The sequence below is a fragment of the Chrysemys picta genome, chromosome 15 (assembly GCF_011386835.1).
Source record: "Chrysemys picta bellii isolate R12L10 chromosome 15, ASM1138683v2, whole genome shotgun sequence".
Taxonomy (NCBI): Eukaryota; Metazoa; Chordata; order Testudines; family Emydidae; genus Chrysemys; species Chrysemys picta.
This window is the reverse complement of record NC_088805.1, coordinates 20,407,328-20,430,405: the sequence shown is the minus strand read 5'-3', so window position 1 is coordinate 20,430,405 and position 23,078 is coordinate 20,407,328. Positions and strand designations below refer to the sequence as shown.

At 42.8% G+C, this 23,078-nt stretch overlaps 1 protein-coding gene across 13 annotated transcripts in view; it reads right to left on the bottom strand.

Annotated features, from left to right (window-relative positions):
• Positions 1-23,078, bottom strand: part of GALNT9 (polypeptide N-acetylgalactosaminyltransferase 9) — a 903,908-nt gene that overhangs the window by 110,829 nt on the left and 770,001 nt on the right. For 12 of the 13 annotated variants that reach the window (XM_065568515.1, XM_065568512.1, XM_065568518.1 and 9 more), the window contains 2 exons: positions 21,592-21,766; positions 2,362-2,559 (listed from right to left, as the gene is read on the bottom strand). In XM_065568515.1, coding sequence (XP_065424587.1) covers positions 2,362-2,559; positions 21,592-21,766 — 373 coding nt within the window. The remainder of the gene's footprint in view (positions 1-2,361; positions 2,560-21,591; positions 21,767-23,078) is intronic. The other variant, XM_065568522.1, reaches the window with a different exon arrangement.

Here is a 23,078-nt window from a genome sequence, read left to right as displayed (position 1 = left end):
GTTCTGCACGGAATAAAATTGCTGCTCTTGGGAACTAGACACTTAAATGCATCAGATTTCAACAACACTACTCGTGTGTTTGTGAGCCTGGTTTCCCACTGCATTACTCCAGTTTGATGCCATTGTAACCCTGTTGAGATCACCGGCATAAAACTAGAGTAAAGCAGTGGTGAATCAGACCCTGTATATTTAAAGTGAAATTGACTCTTCCAGTATTTCAAGAAACAAACATGATCCCTTCCTTCTTTTTCCTCTGCCAAAGGATCTTGAGGCTGATTTTCAGAGGTGCTGAGTAAGTATAGCTTGCGCTGACATCCGGTGGCGTGCTGGATGCCCAGCACAGCAACAAATCAGGTCCACAGTGACAAAAGGAACTTCCTAAAGTGAGACTTCATGGTTCAGCTTCTTTTGATGCACAATAATTGTCCCCAGTACGGTAGATGTTCAAGACACTGGAACAATGTATCTGAAAATTAATATAGTGATTTTATTTATATCCCGGAGGCAATGAGGCATGCACTATCCCTTGGGAACAGAGAACAAATACTGATTTCAGAAACTAAAGCCTTGGTTGATGTATTTTCTCCATTAATAAACTATTTCCAAGAGCTGAATGGAAACATAAAACAACAACTGCACTTTAAAAACAACGTGAGGAAAGCAGGCAAGTTATCCAGGAAAACTGATTTCCTAAGTAATTACTTTCTAGTTTATTGAGGCTTCACACAGAGCAAAGGGTCAGTGATGAAGGACTGTGCTGCTCTGTGATAAATAAGGTTAATGTTACGGTACAGTTCCGTGCTGCGGTCACAAGGCAAAGGTAGGAATCTAAGAGCAATTTCAAGGTTTGCTCTGAAGCAGAATGACACTTTCCTGTATGTGAGCTTGACTCTGCGCTTTGGCTCCAACCAGCAAAGCATTTAAGCACATGGCCTATCCCATTGACTTGGCTGATATCAGTGGGACTACTCAGGTGCTTAAAGTTAAGCACATGCTTAAGTGCTTTTCTGGATCAGGGCCAGCGCACTCAACATCTTGCAGGATCGAGCCCTGAAAAGGAAAGTAGATCTCCATGTTACTCAGGGACTGCATTGGGGCAGTATGTTTGAGTAGAAGACCCAGGCTAGATTCTCCCATCAACCCAGCACTGCCTACTCCCAGGGGTTAGGTCGGCTTAACTACGTCACTCAGGGGTGTGGATTGACCACTGAGTGACCTAGCTGGGTTGACCTAACTTTTTTAGTGTGGACCTGGCTTTGGGCTACTCACAGATTGTCACGGTTGCTTACCACTTTACCAAACTTCAGCAAAACCCTGTCTTGTTCTTGATGAGCTCTACAAGGCTTGCTCAGGTCTGGAGTGAAATGCAACACTTTCCTGTATGAGAGCTCAGTCCTTCAAGGTGTAGAGAAGAATACGGTGCATGCCAGGAATAAAAGCTTCCATCCCGTTTTTAATATATTTCCAGCACAACGTGTGCCGGAAGTGATTCATTTAGCATTGCATGCAGAGCCTTTAACATGATACATTCGTTTTGGCTAGATATTTTCATCTAACACACACATTCTCACTAGCCACAGCTGGTGCAACTGGCCAACCTTTCAGTTCACCTTGAAAGCTTCAAGGTATTGGGTGAAACTCCACAAGATCTGAAATGTGAACAGGGTCATGGTTAGCAAATTGTACCAATAGACTACACACTGCCTGAAAGCCACAGCGTACCCAGGATCTCCTGAAGGACCTAAGCCATCATATATACCAGCACCGTTAACACAGTAGGTGCAGTTAGATGGCAACAAATGGTGCCAGGACACAAACATTTTATTTGCAATCATAAGGCATCAAAAACTATATGAAAAAGCCAATAGAATATCAGTCCTTGGATATCAAGGTGATTGGTGCCTGGGGAATACGATCAACATGGATAGATAGATATACAAGGTTGGGTAGGTAGATGGGGTAGGGAATTGTGCCTTCTTTTCTTTGGAAAACACTTTGATTATGTGAATAAGTAACAATAGCTAGAGGAGCTATGGCATGTCCCTGACTAGAGCTGTGACCTTTACACACCGAGGGCCCTATTTCAAACCTCCGCACACCCATTATGCCCTCAAACTCCTGCGTTTGCACATGGCAATACGGTAAATGCACACATAATTAAACACCTCTTTGGCATATGCACTTGTAGGTTTTGAAGACCCCCACAAGCAAGTACGTGTGTTTGTGGGCCATGCTTGTTCTGCCTACCCGTCCTAGTCCTGTAGAGAGCCTGCAGCACATCCTCCCTTACCTTGCACAGCAGCAGGCGGCAGCTGAAACGGAAGCAATGTTAGCGACAAAGCAATTGCACTGTAGATTCACCTGATGGGAGCAGACTCGTCCCCTTTATCGAGCCAGTCCTGGGGCGGGATTATATACATGCACCAGAGTCCCCAGTTGTAGCCGTGGGCAGCATTGGCGTATTGCTGCACTTCGAACGTGTTGTACTTGATGTTGTCAATAGCTGGTAGGATGATTCGCTTTCGATCTTCTTTGATCCGGGTAAGCGCCGGTTCCACCCTGGAGACAATAAAAGTAGCAAAAGTGTTTTCTGGCCATTCAATAATCCAAACCCCTTTAGCAATCTGATAAAGTGAACAACGAAGTTCTCTAATGCTGCAAGCAATGACACAGAGGGGCAGCCCTCTGGTGCAGCTTAGAGTGATTTAATGTGGGTTAGTGTCGCACACAACAGAGACACGGGCCTTGGTGCAGATAATTTGTGCAGCAACAGCTTCTCAATTGCATGGAACTGATGGATCAGAGGAATTAAATATAGTCATTTTATCATCAAGGTCACTAGCTTGGATCCAGCCTGGTCAGTGGTGACTAGGGATTTAGCAACTAAAAGTTTCCCCTGATGCCTTTCCAGTGGCCATTGTGAAATGAGTTGGGGTTCCCATTCCCCTCCCTGGGAAAGGGTATATATAACTTGTAAAAACACCATCAGAATCAGCACTAATTGATGTCCTGGTTGGCTGTCTCTGGAAGGACCGCCTGAAGGGATGAGGGGACGATTCGGTCTTGATGGTGTTTGAAGAACAGAATTCACCAAGGGCTGAATGAGTCTGAAGACACTATTATTTGTTTTTTAAAAACTGGTCCCTCAGCTCAGGGGTCGACTGGCAAGCCTACTCTGTCCCTTCTATACCACATGCATCAAGAGAGGACTTCAACCCCCAGGTTTTTCAGCCCAGCAGCTTTCACAAATACTATAATCATTTCAAAATACTTAAGTTGGTGAAGGCCATTGCAAAGGGAACTATGTTCCAGCGGGTTTCAGAACATGCGAAAAATACTGCACACGTTATCCCTCAACGAAGTGCTAGGTAAATATTAACTTACAGATAGGGAAGTGGAGGCAAGGAGGGTCACTGGCTGGTGCAAGGTCACAAAGCAAATCAGTGGTAGGTCTGGGAGAAGAACTCAGCAGTTCCCAGCTCCTACTGCCTTTCTAGTCCCTTAGATAATGCTCCCTCTTGCAGAAAACATAAACCATTAAGGATGAACCTAAACACTGACGATTTTACAAAACTCTCAAACTTCTTTAATTTTTTTTTTATTTTTTGTGGAAGCGGCGGTTTGTTGGATTCACAAAACTCATCAGAGATTAAACACTCATTTTCCATGATTTAAAAACTCATGCTTTGTTTTGTTTTTAAGTTAAATTATTTTTTCTCTTTGCTGACTTTAGGATTGTTCCCACCTATTTTGCGTATTAGGCATAAAAGCTGTCCAGACAGACACCAGATACGTTGAGAAACCATCCCCACGTCTCATCGTGAAATGCATCCTCGCTGGTTTTCTACTTCCTTCCATTTGCTGAAACATCCAGGGTCCAATCCTGCAAGGTGCGAAGTGTGCCAAGTAATCTTAGCTCACAGCAGGAGTAAAGGGGTGATCAGCTCCTCTGAAGAGCTGCTCAGCACCTTGCAGAATCAGGTTCCATATGCACCAGAGCTGTGATTGTTCCTTAGGCATTCATACCAGTGTTTTTTTAATTGCATGTCATTTAAATAGGCAATACACCCAAAGCACAAAGCAGCATATTCTTCTGCTGGAGGGACAAGTAACATTGGCGTGGATTGCAGGACTGCAGTACATTAGTTAGGATGCCAATCTGCAGGAGCTTTGGACCAGACTCACGCACACTCACGCAGTGTCAATGTGACCTAACAAATCAGGATAAATAGCAGCTTTGCCATTTATACCAGATTATAGTTATGAGATTAACTGTCTTTGAAGGACAGTGGGTGTCCAAGGGAAAAGCTCCTGATATTCTAAGAAAGCAGGGTGGAATTCAAAAAGATGGCTCTGCACAGCATTCTGAAATTATATCTGTGCTTGTCAGGCTACAGACATCAGGAGACACACAGAAAGAGCTCACCAAAGTGACTGAAGTGTCAGCCAGCCACGCTTCCCCTATCACGGAGCATGTGCCTCCACTCACTCCAATAATAATTGCTGTGAATAATCTCAGCGGGAGCATCTCCCACTCTGGTTCTGCCTGAAAAATGAAGGATTTGAAAATACCAAACAGGTGCAGGTGTCACTAATGACACACCACTAATTGTTTCTCTGCAAGAGGAGCCCTCCTCTTGTTGTGACATATGTTACAGAAGAAGTCACCTTGGTGCATGTTATTGTCAAATAAGAACCATCTGAGGAAAGAGCCCTAAGGGATTTATGGGCTTTCCAGAAAAGGGAGAGGGATTTTTTCTCCTCGTTTCTTCTCAGCGTTGATGAATGGGTTGGAGCGTCCTGCCGTTACTGGTGTTATTCATCTTGTGTGCATTTATCTGCAATCACTATGGAGCTACGGTCTGCAGTGTGGTGCAGTGGATAGGAATGTGCCACTGACCTCCAGTATAATCTTGGGTAAGACACTTCATGGGTCTGTGTCTCAGGCTATGTCTACTCTGCCCTGCAGTTCGGATTATGGGGTGGGGTGTGGGGGGGTGTGAATAGCAGCGCGCACCAAAGTGCTGCGCTGTAACTCCCGCCTGTAGATGTGGCAGAGGTGAGCTAAAAGGATCCTAGTTTACATTAATGTAGCCCTCTTCAAACTGGACTACGTTCACGCGAACTAGGAACCTTTTCAGATTGTGTCCACATGGATATTTTTTTCCTTTTGACTTGTTTTGATTTGGGTCATTTTTGGATGTTTTCTTACACCCCTGCCTTTTTTTTTAACGCTATTTTTTTAAATGAGACACCATTTCTAAACAAAAAAATCAAAACAGTTCTTTTTGAGCCATTTCAATTTTTTTCCAGCTGAAACTATTAGGCTGAATTTGACCCATTTACAATTTGCCAAAAAATAAAAATAAAAATGCCCAGCTATAATCCTGACGCAGTCAAATACCCACTGTGTAGACACAAAAAAAAGACCTCAAAAGATACGGCCCATTGCTCTGAGAGAAGAAGTGCCCGCACTAAGCAACAGCAATTTACAACTAATAGGACATCTAATGATGACCATTCAATGAGTCTGGAGCTGAAAGCTCTAATACTGTAGGTAGATATCCAAAGCATATGTGATGTTTCAGATTTCCCTTCTCCTTCAAGCTACTGGTTTCTGGCATCACATTGTTCCCCTTCCTTCAACCTAAGCTCCTCTCCTCCGGCCACCAAGAGATCTCTCAATGCATTTCATGACTCCAAAGAAAGCCACTGTCCATCTACTAGTTCTCCGAATTAGTCCAGTATCTTCAGTGATAACACATGGTGAGGAACCTCTAGGTGACTGGTATTACAGCAGGATGAAATTGGTGACAAACTTTCACAAACAATTTTGCAAGCTATTTTGATATTTTGTGAAATTTGTGGAGTCGGAAAGTTATTCACAGTGAAAGATGGAACCCCTCAAAAAGCCACTTTCCTGTGAAAATTTGCACATGTGAATTTTGAACAAGCTAAAAGGGGAGGGGCTGGAGCCTCAATACCACCAAAAACTCATGGTCTAGAGCAATTAGCAGAGTGCTGGAAGCTGGAAAGCCCTGAGTTCTATTCCTGCCTAGTGGACTTCATACGGGTGCTGTGTAAACGCAAGGTATTACTACGTCTGTAAACATTCCTGCCCCCATTTTACAAAGGGAGAATCTGAGGATAAGTGAAGTGATGTGTTAAGATCACACAACAAGTCAGTATCTGAACCAGGACTGGAGTTCAGGTCCCCTAACTCCCCAATGCATCCCCAGGCAAGTAACTTTACCTCTGAGTACCCGTGTCCTCATGAACAGAAATCATTCACGTTCAAGTATTCTGAACCACAAAGATCTGATTTTTAAAACAATGTATTCCTTATGTATCCCACCATCCGTTTAGCCACAACCTTAGCAAATGGGACATTAGAGTCTGTGGCACAAGACAAAGGGAATTAGAAAACATTTCAAATGCAGAGAAGCTGCCTGAGAATTATTTCTCAGCAAAACCCCAGAGTGTTTTTTCCATTAAGCTCTCCGCCCCTGTGAAATTTCACAGCTTGACGTGCCGGATCCGTGGGAATAGGAATGCGGAGACGAGGTATTCAGGCACCATGCTACAGCTCATCCTGATGTTGCTCAGGACCTTTATTATCGCAGATTCTGTCAACACCTTTTTTACTGCAGAACCTAATTGTGCTCTGTTTTGCCAAATAGCTGCCAAGACCCGTATGAAATATTTAGCCAGCTGATCTCATGGAAAGTTACTGTAACAGGACTGGCATGAGCGGCATACTGCATTTACATTACTTGTTGTAGGTAATCCATGAAATATGAGCCATCTATTGTTGGGTCTTGCCAGCTAAATTCAGGCTTGGTGTAACTCCAGTGTTTTCGATGGAATTACTCCAGATTTGAGATTGTCTCCATGGGCTGAGCTGCACTGACAGCAAATCCTTTGTCAATTTGGCCAGTAATTCTGGCTTTGTTTACCTAATCGCTTATGTTTTTTTAAGGGATTAAGATTAAATCATTTACAGTCATTTATGTTTTATTCTCATTTTAAGACGCTACACTATGTGGATGTACTTACCCTCCTTATGGAGGCTACTGTTCTACCCTGCCTTTTTCCTGTACCACCTCCTCCAGCACACAAGGAAGTCAGGAGTGCTGGGTACAGAGAGGGCTGAAGTTTAAGTGGCTTATAGATAAACTCCAAGAGTTAAATGCTCCAGAATGATCAATTGCAATACAGTATTTGAACGTTTCCTCTCCGCACGTCTGTTCCAGCTTCCTCGGCAGCTTGAGCTGTGAAATTTCACAGGTACGAAACAGAGAAATCCCAGTGGTTTGCAGAGAAATACAATCACGCAGCCACTGTGCCTAGCTCTGAAGAGTAGGATTAAGCAACAGCCCTGTGTTACGGGCTAGCCAGAGCTGTGCCACTCCAGGTGCAGCTCTGAGAGGCGTTGTGAAGCCAGGAAGCAGGCTGCTGCTCCAGATTTAAAGCAGGCACAGCACAGCGTTCCCCTCCAAGCCTTGTCTCTGGCCCAACCTGCCCATTTTGCTCAAGCGATTGCGGACAGTAGAACTAGGGTGACCAGATAGCAAGTGTGAAAAATCGGGACAAGGAGTGGGGGGTAATAGGCGCCTATATAAGAAAAAGCCCCAAATATCAGGACTGTCCCTATAAAATCGGGACATCTGGTCACCCTGAGTAGAACCAGCTTTGCCGTCTCTTGGTACTCCCTGACCATAAGAACTCCCACTGGGCCAGGCTCCTGAATTGGGTCGCATTATGTCAGGAGACAGGTCCCTTCCCTCAAGTAGCTGCACAGCAGCCAAGCAAAACTGACCTCTTTAGACTGCATTTTAAGTGTCCTAGATGGACAGCATTAGGAGGCTGCCCTCAATGTGCATTTCCTGGGAGACTACTGCCTCCCTTCCTACTGCCTGCCTGAGCTCCTATGCCAATGATCTTTCTTACTTTCTATCCCACCTACAGATACTCCCCTCCCCCATCAAACAATACCATAACAAAAAACAAAAAAGCTTCACAAAGAACGTAGATGCACAACCCTGTAAGCCGATGAAGAGGAGGTCCAACAATCCTTTGTGCACTACTGGAGCACTGATAATGCCTCTTAGAGTCATAGGCCACAAATAGTGAATCTTGACTAGTTTTAGAGAAACTGGGATCAGCAATTGTGAACTGGCAATTTCAATTTTCCAAGGATCGCCTAAATGTATGGATAACCCCATTCCATTGTAAGGCTTTTTAGAACAGGTATCAAAGCTGCCACCTCTAGGCTTGAGTTGCTATGCTTTTGTTCTTACCTGATTTGGTTTGAAAGCTTTGTTTCAGCTTCTAGAGTTCTGTATAACACACACAGAGGAGGGGGGATACATAATATTCAGCTGGTCTGAGGACGAGCCTTTGTTCCTGAGGGTGTAATTTGTGCTCACATTTTTGTGTTGACAGAATGAATTGTGGGCAGAGATATGAGCAGTTGCACCTCTAATTACCTGCACTGCAGTTAGGTAGCTAGATGTGCCTAAATTCTGATTGGTTCACACAGTTCAACTGTGGACACAAAAATGGATGCATAAATTTTGTAAGTGCCGCTTGCACCTGTAAAAGTGATGCCACCCTTCTTAGAACTGACTAGGTGTTTTTAACAACTGTGTGTCATTTTCTGCTAAACGCAAAGCAAACAGACAGTAGCCCTGCTATGTCACTGCAATTTGCAACTGCAAATGCTCTTTTCACAAGCATCCAAATGTGTGGATATTTTTTCACGTGAGAGATATGAAGCTTTGCAGATATTTCCAAACCCTAAATACTTCATCGGCATTGTAGCTCTATGTGGAAACTGAAGGGAGGCCTGTAGTGCTCCTCAAATGTCTCTTCCTTTGGCACCTTAATTATAATTAATTATAATAATTAATTAATGGAGATATCCCATCTCCTAGAACTGGAAGGGACCTTGAAAGGTCATCGAGTCCAGCCCCCTGCCTTCACTAGCAGGACAAGGTACTGATTTTGCCCTAGATCCCCAAGTGGCCCCCTCAAGGATTGAACTCACAACCCTGGGTTTAGCAGGCCAATGCTCAAACCACTGAGCTATCCCTCCCCCCATTCAAGCTCTGCTATGCGGGCCCTAGAAATGGGTTCATGGGGTTCAATCCTGCAGCAACTGAAGCCAGTGGCAAAACATCCACTAACTTCAAGGGGGCAGGATCAGGCCTATAATGATGCATTCCAAACACCAGAATTGCATTTTGAAGTTTGGGCCCATTTTTCATGGCTACTGGGTTGCTGGCCTCTGTATAAATTAACATGCTTTACAGGTGCAGAACTGCATCTATTGTTGACAATTAACTGAGCCAAAGGAACAATTTTTCTCTCACACACATTTTATAGATACCATGGATTCTGTGAACTAAACAGAATCAGAATATTCAGCTTTGAATTTAGTGCTTCTTCCGAGGCCTGCTTCAGTTTTTAGCTAATACACACACAGCGGAGACTACTGGCTGGAAATGCAGATGGAAGAAAAGGTCTTCCTTTCTCTCTGCTAATGAGCAACTTTACCTAGGAATTTCTTAGGCTTCTTCTCTCTCTTTGAGTAGCTACTCGTGGATTGTTAAGGTTGAAAGAGAGAGAGAACATTCAACTTGATTCTCACATATTCTTTATCATGTGAATGGTGTATTTTTATGGTGATTTATATTTCCAGAACAGTGTCAGAAATACTTTTTATTCTAAGGCCCTGGTTCCGTAACTGACAATACATGGGGCATAGTTCTGCAACTGCATGGATTCTCATTGACTTCAGCCAATCTCCCTGCAGACACAAGGATGCCCTGGTGTGCAGTCAACTGCAGAAGAAGAGGCTTCAGTAAGCATCTCTTACTTTCATAAATCATCAACAGGAATGTGCAAGTCCAGACTGTGGACTTGATCAACAGCCCCCAAAAAGGTGCTTGTTTTCCCCAAACTGTTAAATGCTTGAGATCAACCTGAATATAGATGTGCATGTGCGTTTACTCATTTTGTCTTCTTAAAAATTATGGGCCTGATTTCAAAAGGTGACGAGCACTCACATTGACATCAATGGGTGCTACAGGTGCTGGGCTCTTCTGAAGAGCTGGCCCTCAAATTTAAAGACTTCTATGGAAAACAAGGAGAGTTAACGCAAGAATCAGGAGGCAGAATTTGGCCCAAGGTATCGTAAAAGTCTGTAACGCGATCCAGAACTTCAGGGGTGGGGTTGGAGCGTGTATTGTGATCAGATTGGCTCCTCTAAAGATCACCTTAATCCTATTGTAAAAGTCTATCTATCACTGGATAGATTAGCAATCTATGTTTGATAGTGGCCAATTCACAGTACATCAAATGCCAGAGGAAAATCGGTGGGAACAGGAATTATATGCTTTATATTCTTCCACGTTTGTCAGATTGTCAAGGAGTTGGTGCCAATAGGAAACTATTGGAAAGCCTGATTTTTCACAAAGCTACATCACTAAAAACAATAGCTTCTACCCAAAGCACCGATAAAGCAGGTTTGAAGTGAGGTCTTCAATGTGCTGCAAGACTATAATATAGCCTTTAAGAAAGTCAGGCCACCCGCAGACATCAAGCAGTTGTTTTTAAAGGCGTAACATAGAAATAAAAACATGTGATCCAAGAGAAATCATAAATATGATTCAGGCCAGATCCTGAGCTGTTGTAGCTCCATGGACTTCAATAGAGCGAGGCCAATTTACACCATCTGAAGTATTCATTCAGTACATCTCCAGCTCCGCTCACATCTCAAATAGTTCTGAGCTGATATAGTCTAGAAGTAGTTTCAACATATACTCAGATTAGAGACATTATGGTCCAGCAGACAGGGCAGTGAACTGGAACTCAGTGGATGTAGGTGCTATTCCTGGCTCTGCCACTGACCTGCTCTGTGACGTTGAGCAAGTCTCTTCACCTGTTTGTGCCCGTTTGCCCTCCCACGCTTTTCTGTCTTAGATTTTAAGCTCGCTGGGACAGAGACTGTATTTGTGATGTTTGTTCAGTGCCTGGCATAATGGGGTGCTAATGTCATTCAAATATTTTTAAAAAACATAATCTGTGTAAACAGAAAGTTTGTTTTCCCATATGATTTTATATGCAGTCTTAAATTTCACTGGCAATATATTTTATCGTACATAGAATAATAAATCTACTCCACTTAAGATAGTCAAATAAATATTACCCTAGGTATGTCTGTGCAGTAACTAAGTGCTCAGAGAGTTAAAAAAAAATCAGACCCATTTCCTCACTTTGCAAGAGGAGAGAGGAAATTCCCCATCTGTTCTACCTGACATCTTTATCAGCTTTTCTGAACTGCCCTTTGAGATTTCAGACCTGCAGCCCACCAGCCAGAATAGAGTGAACACTGCAGAACATGCCTGCTTCAGAGTTAAAGATCAGCTGTTTGGCTGCCAAATCTTTGTCTGCATCACTGAAAAGCAATGAGGATGCTTCAGTGAGTATTCTACGTTGTTTAGGTAGATGAATAGTTGGAGTTGCTTTTCTGGCTTGTTCTCCGTATGTATGCTGGCACTGCCCCATAAATCTCAAAAGCCCACATGGCATACGCTGTATGCTTCTCTCTTTATTCAACTAAGTAATTTTAGTACACTTCTGCTGTCTGAAGCATGTACTCCATTAAGCTACAAAATTGATCCTAAATGACTGATAAATGCTTTGGAAAAAGCAGCTTTCTAGATGCCGCGCAATCATGGAGGACTTCAATTTGAGTGACAATGTTGGAGGGTCTCATGTTGCCAGAATGAAAACATCCTTGGAATTTCTAAACATTTTAAATGACAATTTCCTCATTCAAAAAGTGTTGCAGCCAACATGGGGCAATACTTTATCAGACCTTGTCCTAACAGATAAAGAGGAACTGATCACTGAACTAAACATTAACAGTAGTGTTGGTAACATGCATGCAAAATATCGTTGAGACGAGTAGTATATATATTTGGTGCTTTAATAGGGCCAATTTCACAAAGCTAAAAAACATAAAATAATCTAAATCAGCTGTGAGGAAGAATTTAATCACGAAAGTGTGAGTGATAACTGGAAATCATTTAAAAATACTTTAATAGATGTCCCCGAAGCCAGAATCCTACAACTGATGAGGAAGGCTGTGTTGGTTAAACAGCTGGTCTAGTTTACAGGGGAAGTGAAGGCAGTTGTAAAAAATATTTAAAAGAATATATATTGAATAGAAAAAAGGGAAAGTTGATAGTGATGACTATAAATCAGAAATTAGGAATTGTAGAAAGTTGATAAGGGAAGCAAAGAGACATAAGGAGAAATCTATGGCCAGCAGAGTTAAGGACAATATGAAGGTGGTTTTAAAATATATCAGTAACAAAAAGAATTGGTCCATTACTAGATATAAATGGAATGGTAGAATTATCAAAAATAATGCAGAAAAGGCAGAAGTGTTTAATGAATATTCTGTATCTGGGAAAAAACAAATGATATAGTCTTATGCAGGGGACTAGACTAGATGACCTCTCTAGATTCCTTCCAGTCCTACATTTCTATGATATGAAGATAATAACTCTCTTTCCATTCCACTATTATCTCTGGAAGATGTTAAACAAAGTTACTATAATCTGTTAGTCTTAAAGGTGCCACAGGACTCTCTGTTGCTTTCTATTATAATTAGACATTTTTAAATGAGCAGTTCCAGATAACTTGCATCTAAGTTTTTATAGAGCTGGCTGAGGAGCTTGCTGGACCACTAATGTTGATTTTCAATAAGTCCTGAAGTACTGAGGAAGTTCCGAAGACTAAAAGAAAGTCTTATAGTGATAGACTCTACAAGCTTCATTTATTTAGCTTAACAAAGAGAGGGTGGAAGGGTGATGCGATTACAGTCTATAAATACCTACAAATATTTGATAACGGACTCTTCAGTCTAGCAGAGAAAGGTGCAATGTGATCCAACAGCTGGAAGTTGAAGCTACACAAATTTAGAGAAGAAATAAAGTGTAATTTTTTAACAGTGAGGGTAATTAACCATTGGAACAATTTACTAGGGTTGTGATGGATTCTCCATCATTGACCATTTTAAAATCCAGATTAGATGTTTTTTTCTACAAGATGTGCTCTAGGAATTACGTTGGGGAAGTTCCCAATTGTCCCTTATGGAATCTATGAGATAAGTGCACTGCAAAGCGCACACTCACTGTGAACTCTCTACCTGCGATCTTAGAGTTATAGAGGGGTGATGCTATAGCAAAGGGTGATCATAAAGGGGCTTTTCACAACTGGGAACCAAAGAGCCATAGGTTTTACATCTGTCCCTAGACATGCCATATCACCTCATTGATTTCATTCTGGTGATGCAGGTTTCAAATGATGGTGGAATTTGGTCCATAGCTTTTTGCCCAAGATTGTTAAGAAGCAGAATTTTATAGTAGGGTGAAAAACATCTCTATAACATCCTGCAGGTCCCTACAAAAGCAGACCTGGAATAATAAAAGTGGCTGAGTAAAACATCCTCAGCATTGTCTCCAAGTCAGTTTTTGATTACTAGGAAATCAGCCTTTTCCTTGCTTTAAAGTACATCTTGAGAATCCCAGTACAACATAATGCACTACACATTCATGTATAAAACAGCAGGTCTCAAATCGTATCCCTAGACCTGGGGCCCCATAAAGCTATACTGAAAGCTTGGTTCCCTCTAACTTCATTAAGATCCATCTTTTCTACACTGTAAAAGAACACCTGCTTCTGGGGATAATCTCCAAAGATGGGCCTGCGCTAGTCACAGATCAACAGGATACATAGCTCACGTCCCAGATCCTTTCTTCTGTGCTAAGCTCTCTCGGTCTCTTTTGTATATTGAAATCCCTTAATGAACTCCTTTTACCCCTCTGCTTTTTATGGCAACACTCCATTCTCTAGCACTATTTTTAATTACTACAGTACTACATAACTCCATTTAGGGCTTAGGCACAACTATGATGGAAAGCAAGTCATTGACGAAGTGGGTATTCATCCACGAAAGCTTATGCTCCAATACATCTGTTAGTCTTAAAGGTGCCACAGGACTCTCTGTTGCTTTTTACAGATCCAGACTAACATGGCTACCCCTCTGATACAAGTCATTATGTCTCCTTTTATGGATCCCAGCACTCTTTATGGACCCCCATCCCCGATAACTTAATTCAAGTTCTTTCCTCTCTGCCATCTTACTCTTTCCCGCTCCATCTCAAAGGTGGGATGCTATGTTATGCTCCACATCTTCTGTAATACAGTTAACTGCGGCTGTGCAGTGGTTGTAACCTAAAGCCGTGAGTGTGTTGCTTAACTGGAAAACGGGGTGCATCTAAATAAAAAGCATAGACGGCATGGAAAGAAAGTTGGCATATACAGAGTGAATGCAGAACTCCACTAAGCTGCAGGGAGACACAACAGAACAATGTAGGCCTAATTCTGCTCTCACATATGATTGCACAACTCCCCTGGGCTGGAGTGTGAGCGGCATGATGCATCCGAGGGCTCGTTGTGCGTGGCTCATCACAATGTTACATTGTTAAAACACTGACATCATCCTGTACCTTCTGTGCATTGTATTCTTTTGCAGCCCTCTCCCAGTATCTCACCCCTGACCTTCCCTCCTTATCTCACCAGAACTCTCAGTTCCCAGTTACTCTTCCCAACTCAACTTCTTTCAAAGCCTATTGTACTCCTGTGTCTTCCTGCTATGTGTGTGTTCCCTATAAAAAGAGAGGGAGATGGAAAATGAGAAATAGCTGTGAAATTTTAAAAAGACATAAGCAGAGAAAAAAATATCAAACACAGATCGGCTCATTCCCTGTCACATACCCCTATGGCATCCAGAAATTGATTGGGATTGGAGACCACAGAACACCTCTGCAGGACTTATGCGGGGGACTTCCAAATGTACAGAAAGGTAACGAAGTCTCTGCATCTTATACAAGCTTGTGAGCCTGGGGGGGTTCCAGATCCTCAAGCTACACTGGTGCTGAAACTGGTGCAGCTGGGAGTGAGGAGCATCATTGGCTTTATGCTTCCACCCACCCCTGGTGTATGGTTCTTTTGAGTTGCACCAAGCTGCAACAGTGCTCAATGGGCTGCACCAGCAGCCAAGAAAATTTTGAATGCCAGTACTCCAGCCATGCCCCTTCTTCCTGGGCTATGCCCCCAGCACCTCCCTCCCCTTATACAAGAAGCTCTGAGTACCAGGGCCAGTATATCCACCTCTATGCCATATGGGGATTTCCCTTTAGCATAATACCCAGGTAACTGGCTTTCTGACTATGGATCAGAGCAGCCAGAGGGGATGGGGGTAAGGATCTGGCCCTGGGTATCCACATATTTATTTGCAGTCTTGGACCCTAACAGTTCCATCTATTTTGCAGAGATTTTCAGCCCTGCAGGCTGACTTCCATTGATTAACATTGAGTTCCTGTAAAAAAGAAGAACATTTACTGCAGGACACATAGAATTTTACAGAAGAACTGTTTGGTAAAATTATTGCACGATTCTAATTGAAAGCTCTATCTGAGAATTAATGGTAATGGCCTCCCTCTTAGCCAGTCCTCTCCACTTATTCCTGCCACAGAAGTAGTATCAGCTCACACTAAAGAAACTCTTATGGGGAATGGGTCAATAGAAAATCTTTGGCCTGCACTAATATATTTCAGCACCTAAGAGGCAAAAAAGTAGTAATTAAGCACAGCACAATTTGAATAATTCAATAGTTAATTTGACCCGCCAGCTTTCAGCCTATTTTTTACCTACTACAAGACTGTACTCAGTCTCCTGGGAGAGTTATGCTGCAAAAACCTACACCATGGTACAGTGCAGTATAATGGAAAAACCCATGCACAAAGGGAATAAATACTATTTAAAGGGAAATATTTTTATTTTCTGAATGTGATGGGCCACCTGCCGAGTCACCGTGCAGAAGGTAAACCAGCCCTGTGCTGGTGATATCATGGATAAGCAATTAAAGATGGTCTATGCTGAGTTTTTCAGTCATGAGTTCGCATGTAATATTCACCTTTACCAACCAATGACTCAATCCACTGGGACTCTTTGGTTCCATTCAAAAACCAGTCATTAGAACAACAAACCATCATTAATGGTGTTTTATTTACTCCACAGTACAGCAACACTGATTCACCACAACCCAGTAGTTCGATGCAGCCCTGAGCAATAATGATACAGAGATGGAGGGACGGGCTTGTAGTTAAGGCACTGGACTGGGATTCAAGAGGTCCAACTCCCAGTTCTGCCACAGATTTTCTGTGCGAATCTGGGTTAGTCACAATTTCCCAGTTCTCCCATTGGGAACTTACTGGGATGCTGTGTGGATATATTCATGGATATCTGTGAGGAGCTTAGACACTGCAGTGGGTGATCAGAATGGAAAAGTCCATAAACAACAAATGACTGTGAAGAGCTGAAGGTTTTCAAATCCTCCAGCTGACTCTGTAGTTGGAAACATGGATATCACTGCTGTGACCCAGGAACGGATCACACTGCACTGCTGTCTCAGAGAAGCTTAGTGGTCACTCAACAGCCTCAGAGAGAAACTGAACCTTCTGTTCATTGCCAATTTTCAGGTTGGCTCCACCCTAATAACAATAATAACCTATCAACTCAAGGATAACTTGAATATGTAATTACTTTGAGTTCCTACAGAAAGACTGTAGATTCAAAAAGTAGTTGTCAATGGTTCACTGTCAAACTGGGAGGGCATACCAAGTGGAGTACCACAGGGGTCAGTTCTGGGTCCGATACTATTCAAGACTTTCATTAATGACCTGGATAACGGAATGGAGAGCATACTTCTAAAATCTGCAAGTGACACCAAGTTGGGAGGTATTGCAAGCATTTTGGAGAACAGGATTAGAATTCAAAAGGATCTTGACAAATTGGAGAATTGGTCTGAATTCAACAAGATTAAATTCAGTAAAGACGAGCAAAGTACATTTAGGAAGAAAAAAGCAATGCATAATTACAATATGGGGAATAATTGGCTAGGTGTTCATGCTGCTAAAAGGGAAGTGGGGGATGGAACGGAATCACACATTGAATATGAATCTACAATGTTGTGAAAAAGGCTAATATCATTCTGGGGTGTATTAACAGGAGTTTTGTATGTAAGACATGGGAGGTAATTGTCCCACTCTACTCGGCACTGGTGAGGCCTCAGTTGGAATAATGTATCAAATTGTAGGCACCACATTTTAGGAAGGATGTGGATAAAACTGGAGAGAGTTTAGAGGAGAGCAACAAAAATGATAAAAGGTTTGGCAAACCAGATCTATGAAGAAAGGTTAAAAAAAACTGGGAATGTTTAGTCTTTAGAAAAGAAGATTGAGGGGGAACCTGATAACAGTTTTCAAATATGTTAAGGGCTGTTATAAAGAGAACAGTGAGAACGTCCACTGAAGGTAGGACAAGAAGTAATCAGATTAATCCACAGCAAGCAAGATTTAGGTTAGATATTAGGAAAAGCTTTCTAACTATAAGGGTAGTTACGCTCTGGAACAGGCTTCCAAGGGAAGTTGTAGAATCCCCATCACTGGAGGTTTTGAAGAATAGGTTGGACAAACACCTGTCAGGGATGTCTAAGCTTACTTGGTCCTGCCTCAGCACAGGGGGCTTGATCAGATGACCTTTCAAGATCCCTACATTTCCATAATTCTATGATGTTTGCAAATGCAGTAACCACATACTGTACAGACCCGATAGCGAGAATGAAGATGTGAAAAAGGCACAGAGGCAAATAACACTGCTCTGTTTTAAGGCCAAATATTCATTTCACGTACTAATATCATCAATGACTTGCTTTCCTTTAAAATACACACCACCATTTCCTTTTCTTTTTGTATGATTAGGGAAAGTGTTTAAACATATGAGATCATTTATGTTTAATATCCAAGTCAGAGTCTCACCATCTCTCTCCTGATTAATATAGAAGACTTGCCTTCCAAATCACTGGCTAACCTGGCTGAATCAAACTGTGACTCTCACCTCTGCTCTATTTTGATGAAATTCAGGGACCAACCTGGTGTGATTAAGTCCTAGTGTACATTTACTATCTCAGTCTTGCATCCTCTGAGTGTCAACAGATTTTAGAGACTAGAATTTACTTAACCCTCGCCAAAAATGTTGACATTCGCTTAAAAAAAAATCTGTCCACATAACTTCAGTCTCTTTTCCTTTCAGTGCTATTTTGTTAATATTATGCTGGACACAAGCAGACTGCATTACAGCCACACCACTCACTGGTTACACCACAAACTGAGCACAAAGCCGGAGCTTTTTTCCACAGGAAAAGCCACGTTTTCTGTTCAGTCGCCTCAAAAAGACAAGATATGCAGGTCTCAATGGAAACAACTCACGTACCATCTGAGTATATTATTATAAATTTGCAATCTGGAAAAAGTAGTTCCTACAGGACCAGAACCTTAATGAGAGAATGTAGATGGGGTAGTGCTTTGCTCTGGCATGTGAAAGATTTAGGATTGAATCCCAGGGCTGGAATCTCCCATTCCTTGTCTTGATAAGGGGTGGGAGTAAAACACAAAGTACTTAACAGTAACTCTATTTGAAAAATGAAGCAGGAAGATAGACTGACAGGAGCTCCTTTAAGTCCATATCATCTGGAACGGGAAAAACAAGGGGCGTGGCTACTACATGAGGCCTTAAAGATGGGGAATCTAAAGCTGGGAGGAAACAAGGAGGGCAGAAATTCAGTGGTGGAGATGGTAGTAGACATGCCCATGATTTGAAGGGGAGCGGGAATAGGAGTAAGATAAAGTAGCAGTGCTGTTGCCCTCCACTTGTGCCTCTGAAGCAAGGGATACATTATCCTTTTGATGTGTGTTTGCTATTCTGATTGCTTTCCACTCTGCAGTGACTGCCTGAGCAGAGCTCTCACAAAAGGGGGCCATGCTCTCAAAGTAGCTGCAGATTCAGGCTGAGTGGTAATAATGGGAGTTAAGTACGTGTTGAGAGGAGCGCATTCCAGAATGGGTGCGCTGGGCCATAGAAGCTTTAAAATGGTATACACACAGTAGGGTGACCAGATCACAACACTAAAATATCAGGACACATTGGGGTGCCGTCATCCCCTCCCAAAGTCCACCCCCGCTCCTCCCAGGCTCTGCCCCCACTCTGCCCCAGGTCCCGCCCCCTCCCCGCTTGCTCCTCCCCCCCCACCGCGCCCTTCCTCATCCCCCCGGCCCCCTGCTGGCGTGCTGCGTCCCTCTTCAGTCCCCCACCCACTGCTTGCCTCCTCACCCTGTCCACCTGCTGCTCGCTCGCCTCTTCACCCTTCCCACCTGCCACTCACCCCTTCGGCGCCGACTTCCCCTCTGCTGGGTGGGTGCTCGCCCACCCCCCACCTCTTCCCGCCCAAGCATCCGCCCTCCCTCCTGGAAAGCACTAAGCGCCACCAAACAGCTTTTAGGTGGCGGGAAGCACTGGGGGGGGGAGGGGGAAGAGCAGGGACGCAGCATGCTGGGGGAGCAGGGGGAGAAGGAGGCGAGGAGGGGAGAGTTTGGATCCCTCCCGCTAGCCTCCTTACCTGAATATCGGGACAAAAGGCGTACATTGTTTCGGACGCGGGACAAAGGGTTAAATATCGGGACAGTCCCGATTTTAATCAGGACATCTGGTCACCCTAACACACAGTCTCATTTACTGTATTAGGTTTTGTCCATGCTGACCTCGATCCTCCATGACATTACTACAAAACAACAAGCTTTAAGAAAAGAAAACAACAACAACCCCATCTTACTGTGTAGTTACACCACCTAGCTTTTCCACAGCCGTTTACAGCAGTGGATCTCAACATCCGTACAAAGGAGATCAGCATCATTTTTCTCACTGTATGGAAAGGGAAACGGAGGCTCAGATAGGCTAAGTGCCAGTACCAGAACCCAGGCCTCTGCCCTGTTCAGTAGCCAGCATGGCCTCCCACTGACATTTGAAGATCATTTGAAGTGACACTGTGTATCTGCTGGTTAAAAAACAAAGCATGAGCTACTCTAACATTGTTACCACAGGCACAGGAATCGCTCCCCGTGTAATTGTAATGCCTGGTGTGAAATAGTCCAGGAAAAGTCCCATCAGCTGCAGTGCGACAGAACTTATTTTATTTTATAAAGACTTGCGAGACATAAACATATCAACAAAAATAACTGCCCCCCAAAATCTACAGGGCTGTTGTAGTCAAGTATCTCCCAGAGAATACTCCTTGGCTATACCTAGAGCTACTTTTTGGGTATTATTTTTAAACTTCCTCCAAGACCCCCAAAACACAAACACTTAACCGCACAGCAGTGTTTCCTAATCAACAATTAATTCCTTTTTTTTTGGAAAGACATTCACTCTATATGTCCCAGCTGTCCTTTCTCAGCTGAGTCTATTCATAACCTACTTCCAGCAGTGCTACCTATTGGGAAATTCATTAACATATGGATTATTTTCTTAATAAACTCATTCCTGTTGCCAAATTGTGTTCTTTTAAAAGAAATACACTGTAAGCAAGGGAGGTCTAGGTTGGACATTAGGAAAAAGTTCCTAACTGTCAGGGTGGTTAAACACTGGAATAAATTGCCTAGGGAGGTTGTGGAATCTCCATCTCTGGAGATATTTAAGAGTAGGTTAGATAAATGTCTATCAGGGATGGTCTAGACAGTATTTGGTCCTGCCATGCGGGCAGGGGACTGGACTCGATGACCTCTCGAGGTCCCTTCCAGTCCTAGAATCTATGAATCTATGAATCTATAAGTAAGGTCCAGAGCAACTTATGCCAAAATAGTGTTTTCTGCTCTTTTGCTCTCTCTGCTGGTTCTTCGGGAGTTATACCACAACAGGCATTGGTGTAATCTGGCTTGATCCCATTGAAACGAATGGAGCTTCAAAGATTTAGCCCACCTGAGAATCTAGCCCATTAAACTCAGAGCTATGCTCACATCATCAGAGTTGCTGGTTTGGAAAACAAACAAAAAGAGGCATACTGATTTCAAGACGCATTAGAAACACAGTGAATAATTCAATTTCCCCCCAAAACGTAAATGCAAGAAAATATGTAGAAAAAAATCATGTTTATATTCAAGCTTCTAGGAGGAAATTATAAACAATGGCGAATAAACAAAACACAATGAAATGAAAGTACTCGACAATCTATTTTTAAAATGTCCTTGAGCACAGAACTTGCTTAATGGTTTTTCGCCATTTGCTCACTTCAGGGATCTCAGATTGATTTCCATGCAAATTGTTTCCCTGTACGTTGAACTGCATAGGAGCTAGAATGACAGTCCTTAATGGATCTGGCAGCCATTGCAGGACACTTCAACACTCTGTAATGTTGCAACAACCAAGAACGTTATTCAAATTAAACTGCTAATGCTCCCAAGCCTAGAGCGAGCTCATCACTGGAATTCTTTGGCTCCCGTCACTGAGAAAATCTCATTTACAAGCTTTGGGAACATAGCGCTGCTGTTTGCACTGCAGCATACTCTCCCTGTGGGAAATCCAGCCTGTAAAGACATCCATGTTGCCATCAAAATGCCTTACCAGCCAGTGTTGAACTCAACATGAGCGTCGAAGAAACCAACGATCGGAGAAGTTGCTGCTTTCCAGCCTTGGATTCTGGCTCGAATCAGTCCTTCCCGTTTGTTATTGCGAACTATCTTCACCAGGCCTGGGTATCTCTTATTGACATACTGGTCCAGATTAAACTTCAGCTCAACTGTAAAAAAGACACACACAAGCTCTCAAAAGAGATTTCCACTGAGAATATATAGTCACCACATAATATTTTATTTAAATATGATTTACCCTGGAACAAACATTTTTAAGCCCTTGGACACAAAAATAATTCTGAGGCTGAGACTTTCCCGAACAATTGGCCTTATTCCGAGAGGTGCTAGGCACGTGCAGCTTCCACTGATGTACATGGGCCCAGTTCCAAGGTCTTGGTTTGGCCCAAATTCGGTTCTGAGTTACAGTGATGTAAACCCAGAGTAATCCCATGCAAATCAATGGTGTTACTCTGGACTAATATCAGATTTTATACACTGACTTTTATAGGCATTTTGCCTAAATAAGACCCTCAGTACTGGGCCACTTGGGAATTTGCAGATGACTCAGCACTGCTCAGGATTTTGTCCAATATTTAGAGAACATCAAGTTTCAATTAGTTTCAAAATAATGATTCCTGTACAAGTCCCCTAACAACTTTGGACATGCTCAGGTCATTCTCTGTGAGCCTGATTCTGATCCCCCACCAGCGCAACTCAATTGTCATCAGGAGAGTTACTCTTGATGTACACCAGTCAACAAGAGTCTTGCCACTGACTTCAATGGGCTTTAGATTGGGCCTTGAGAAAGATCAGAAGCAGGCCCCGAGTTTAAGGGTTTGCACTTAAATGTACTTCAGAAGCCCTCCCCCACAAACCATCCTCTTAAAACGGAATCTGATACTGTATATCTAAACAGACCCCTTCTCATCTGTGTCACTTTCCACTCATCCACCTACATGTGATTCAGAACTCATCAGCCATGCTACTCGCCTTTCAATACATTTATAAATGGACTGATTATGAATAAAGATCTTTGTACTTTAAAAAGTTCAGCCTGGTCTATTACTATTACTACACTCGATTTTATTTACAATACTTTCTGTTTTTAAATGCTAGATAAACTTGTAGTGGCTTAAGTGATATTAGAGTCCTCCAGTCTCATGGCTTATGTTAGAGAAAGGAACAATTTCCAGCCAAATCAAAGGATCTGGTTAATCTTCAGCAGTGGAGACTAGCCGCAAAAGCTGCCTCAGGGAGATTTTGCTCTCAGTGACACTCATGTAAATCCCCAGTAACTCCACTAAATGATTCTATACCTACAATGGTAAAACCGAGAGCAGAATCTGATCAAGTACTTCCAGGTCTTTTTTTTTTTTTTTTCGGTTTCTCTTTCGAGGTTCCTGAGAAAGAGAAGTATCTGAATATAGGAAGGTTCAAATTGCTGGGCTTTCAAGAAAATGCTACACTTAAGATGTGATA